Consider the following 4,581-nt stretch of genomic DNA (forward strand, 5'->3'; position numbering starts at 1 on the left):
AATCATCCATCCTCAATTTTGATTTAATGTACCGTCATTTCCCCAAGATATGAAATTTCAGAATCTCTTTGGAATACTAATTTCACGTGTCTAGGTTTAACAAAACTGTTGAAGTTTTAAATTCCACTCTATTTCCCTGAATTCTCAAAGACAGTTGCTGATGTAAATTTTAATATAAAATATTTAGTCACAAAATAGTATTGCTTTTGTATGCACATAGTTGTAAGATTACTTTGCTTTTGTCAATAAAAACTATACCATCTTTCATAAAACTCTAAACAAATTAAGAACTGTGATGTAGAACAAAAATTACACATGGTAAAACAGGTACCAGCACAACGTCAGGTTATATTACATCAAAAAAAGTTTTAATGGTCCCAAATATATATATTCAACAACTAAGCATACACTCAGGGGAGGAGAAAAAAATCAAAAACAAAATGAAACAAAAAAAAAAATTATGACACAATTGACCACATCTAGAATTCCACTCAATCTTTAATCAAGCAGGGACAAATCCCCACTTAAAAAAAAAAATCTGCAGTTTGAAGGGCAAAGGGAACAGATAAAAAAGAGGAAACTTTATATTCGCCCCTCCCCCACAGAGGTTTTCCAAACTTGTAGTTTGACTAAAATGTTCAGAATGTACGATTTTAAAGGCAGGTCTCTTTATACAAAGAAACTGCTGGCATTCTTAACTAGTGAAGAATTATGGCAGAAAGGCCCATTCTTCTGAGTCTTAAACATGGTCCAAGAAAGCGTATTCTGATTGTAGCAACTGACCAGTCAATCCAGAGTTCCACTTACAAAACCCCTGCCCTGTTGGCTTTTTGTTTCCATTTCCTTCCCTGAGAAAAGGGCAATGTGTGGTCCAAGCTGGAGAGCTCAAAGGCTTAAGTCTTCCCCCTAAATGTATGATATCCCCTCCTCCTGCTCCGTTCAATTGGCACTTGATGAGCAGAAGCCAAGTGTGTGAGGCTGATCGGCGTCAGTCATTCACAAGAGACCACTGCACTTTGTTGTGGATTTTGTAAGGGGGAGGGGTAGAGAAGCAGTTTTTTTCAACAGGTACTGATCGTAGGCAGTTGCTGCTATTATGAATCAAATTTTGCTTTCTTTGACAATGGTAGCGCATCTTCCTTGTCTTCATCCTCATCATCATCATCATCATCATCATCAGGATAATCTACCAGACCCACGAGGCCTCCCTGTTCAGAAATAAGGATTATTTAAAGAACAGAAAACAACACACTACATTTTAAAATACCTGTGTGTTTTGAGTAAAAACTTTTAAGTTACCTAAAATTAAAACAAAAATCTTTAGTTTATAAATCCTAGCAAATCACCCAGGAGAAATAGTACTGAATTAAAACATTTCAAGACTTAACAGCACATTAGTATCTTTTTAAAACATGGAAGTCTAAAACAGTATCAAAATGAAAACTGCAGAAGATAAACAGACCACCAGAAACGAGGGCAGAGAAGCTATCAGAGGTTAGAAAAACAATTCTAACATTGTCTCTTCCTCATTATTTCATCCCGGCTCCCTGGCCCTGCTCCTTCACCAGAAACTACTGCAGCTCACGTTATTTAGCTGGCCATGGAAAAATTGACAATGCTCTGCCCCTCATTTCAGCATGTCTCAGACTCACGTCTTAGTCTGTAGGAGCCTCCTGCTCACAGGACAGTCAAAGACTGTGGACTGGGCTTTAGATTCCTAATTTAGATCAGTGATCCCCAAATGCCAGTCTTTTAACTGATAGTCCAATAATTAATATGTTTTACACCTCAAAAGGAAAAAAAAGGCAGAATACAGCAATCAAAATAACTGGCTTTATTCTGAGATTGTCTTTTTTACATTTTTATGATTAAAACATTTCTTATATGAAATGTTAGTTATAGTACATGGCTAATTTTTTTTTTTTTTTTTTTAAACAAACCTTGCTTGGCAAAAGTATAGTTAGGAGTATCCAGATATTTAGGTAAGTTATCTTTCTCCCACAACGTCTCTACCTGGGTATTAACTGAGAAGTCGACTAAAGAATAATAAAATTTAAAATGTCTGTAAATGTCCTGACATAAAAATCTGAAGCTGTAATTCTAAAATGCAAAATACCAAAGTAAGAATGTATTTTGGGCCTTTTTGTTATGACAAGAGGTCTGTTTGCAAACATATCTTGCTCTTTACTCTGTAAACCTATCTTGTCCTTCCTCAATAAACTTTTGTTTCATGCTTGCAAAAAAAAAAGAATATATTTATTTGGATTTTTGCATTGGTCATAAAAAACTTTCAGAGATTTCTCAACATTTTGGTAAGTTCTGGTGTGATGATGGGGGCTCGTTATCTAGTTCACAAATGCTAAGTCAGTTCCAGAAGGCAGTAACCAAAGGGAGTCCCAGTCACATCAGTTATTGTTGAGAAAGCTTAACGGGGAAAAAGGGCAAAATCGGAGTCCTGGGAGTGAAAAATGTACCTTTGTAGTAATAGCTGCCGTCTGAGACGTATTTTTAGGGACGGATCCAGGAGAGCCTGGAGATCCTGGGGATCCGGGCGAGCCTGGAGAACCAGGCAGGTTTGCTGCAGATGACTGGCTGGTGAGGTTAGTCTTTGTTCCGCTGGACAGGGAAAGCTTGAAACTTGGGCTCTGCCGTCCAGAAAGATTTGTTTTCAGAAGCACCTCCTTTTCTTCACTTTCTTTTACTAAAAACGAGAACATTGTCAATAGTTGTTCGCCTATACTCATTCTTTTTTAAATTCCTCCAACAGGCCTGACACTAAAACACAGTTAACCAGCATACTCCTTTGCGGGGGAGAAACACCGACGTTCAATTTATGAACAAAGCTTATGAAAATACTAAATATCATTATATCCATTGGATTTTACTCTGAAGAAGAAATGAAACCTTCAGCATCATATTCAGTATTCCTACTCTTCTTCAAATACTATATCCTTACTTATTCAACTCAAATTAAGAAAATTTAGTCTATACCTTTACAACAGAGCTATTAATTCAGGCACATCCTATAAAGCAATAGAGTCTTTAAAATCTATGTCACCACACATTCCAAGTAGATACTAATCATTTTGTCAGGAAATAGAAAATAAACCTAGAGTGAGAAAGCCTTCATTTTTTCTTGCCCATTTTTTCAACATACATTTCTTCCTTTCCATGAATTTACTTATTGGATCCATAATATCATCATCGTTTTTAGTTTTGTCAGATGGAGATACTACAGCTTCTCCGTCTTCTATGTCATCTTCATCTGTGTTAAACCACATCTCTTCTTCATCTTCTAGTGTTCTGGCATCTCTTCGGTATCTATGATTCCTCAGAATGGAGCGCATACTATGAGTAAAGAGAACAAAGTAAATATATAAGGACTTTTATTTAGCTAGTCTTCAAATATTGCTCTAAAATTAGATATACTCTTAATAGGTTAATGGGGATGAACAGACATAAACACATACAGACTGATGGAAACCAGATTTTACCAAACATGAAATCAAAGAAACACACCCCACCATATCTACTACTAGTGGAATCAAACTCATTATCAAAATTGTACTGTTACACATCAATTATTCAACTGCTAACATTGGGAATAATAGTTTTCAGATTTGAAAATGTACTATTAATATAAATTCAGGTATTTAGAAAAACGCACAAGATTTTTTAGAATTTGTAACTTTAATAAAACGTACATTCAAAGCATAAAAGATAATACTCGATCTTATTTTGAAGACCTGAAGCCTCACTGCCACGTGTTTCTTTTTCAGTATCTAGCTTGATATATGCCTGAGGGTCTGCAGATCATACTAATATCCCCCCACACCTTCAGGAAAACTTTTATGTTGACCTTTACAGAAAACTACAACTTCTGTTCACTAGCTGCCTACTTCCCCCTTCCCTAACAAATAAACAAAAAAGCCGCCACCACACAACTGAGGTTGAGTGAACAGGTTCAAACATATGTGACTTACCTGTCAAGTTTAGGATTATCTTGCCTTTCTCTTTGTTGTTCAAATCTCAGTTTTAATCCTTTAAATGTCTGTACATAATCTACATCTTCCAGTGCTTTCCAGTAATTTTCAATTACATGAGCAGTTAATGATTTTATATCTTCCTACAGAAAAAAATTATAATGAAAAAATGGTAGTAAAATGTTATTTTACCAAGAGGAAGCTTAATTTAGCAAATTCATAAAACTCACCAAAAACAATTTTAGTTCGTAAAATTATTACACAATCGTAGAGATAATCAAGCAATGAAAATGGGAATAACATACACTGGCTACTACAGTAGTCTGAGATTTATCTATGAGTCTTTCCAAAGTAATTGCTGAGGTTCCACCCTAGGTGATTCTGACTCCAGAAGTCTGGGATGGGATCTGTACATATTTTTTTTTTTTTTTGAGACAGAGTCTCGCTCTGTTGCCCTGGCTAGAGTGAGTGCCACGTCATCCTAGCTCACAGCAACCTCACACTCCTGGGCTCAAGCGATCCTACTGCCTCAGCCTTCGGAGTAGCTGGGACTACAGGCATGTGCCACCATGCCCGGCTATTTTTTTTTTTTCTATAT

At 36.2% G+C, this 4,581-nt stretch overlaps 1 protein-coding gene across 1 annotated transcript in view; it reads right to left on the reverse strand.

The window, feature by feature from the left end:
• Positions 1 to 329: 329 nt before the first annotated feature.
• Positions 330 to 4,581, reverse strand: part of SMEK1 (SMEK homolog 1, suppressor of mek1 (Dictyostelium)) — a 48,988-nt gene continuing 44,736 nt past the window's right edge. Inside the window, exons 11-14 of the mRNA XM_012656727.1 lie at positions 3,984 to 4,126; positions 3,158 to 3,348; positions 2,475 to 2,701; positions 330 to 1,208 (exon numbers count right to left, since the gene is read on the reverse strand). Coding sequence (XP_012512181.1) covers positions 1,095 to 1,208; positions 2,475 to 2,701; positions 3,158 to 3,348; positions 3,984 to 4,126 — 675 coding nt within the window. The 3' untranslated portion in view covers positions 330 to 1,094. The remainder of the gene's footprint in view (positions 1,209 to 2,474; positions 2,702 to 3,157; positions 3,349 to 3,983; positions 4,127 to 4,581) is intronic.

The sequence above is a fragment of the Propithecus coquereli genome, unplaced genomic scaffold (assembly GCF_000956105.1).
Source record: "Propithecus coquereli isolate 6110/MARCELLA unplaced genomic scaffold, Pcoq_1.0 Scaffold516, whole genome shotgun sequence".
NCBI classification, from domain to species: Eukaryota; Metazoa; Chordata; class Mammalia; order Primates; family Indriidae; genus Propithecus; species Propithecus coquereli.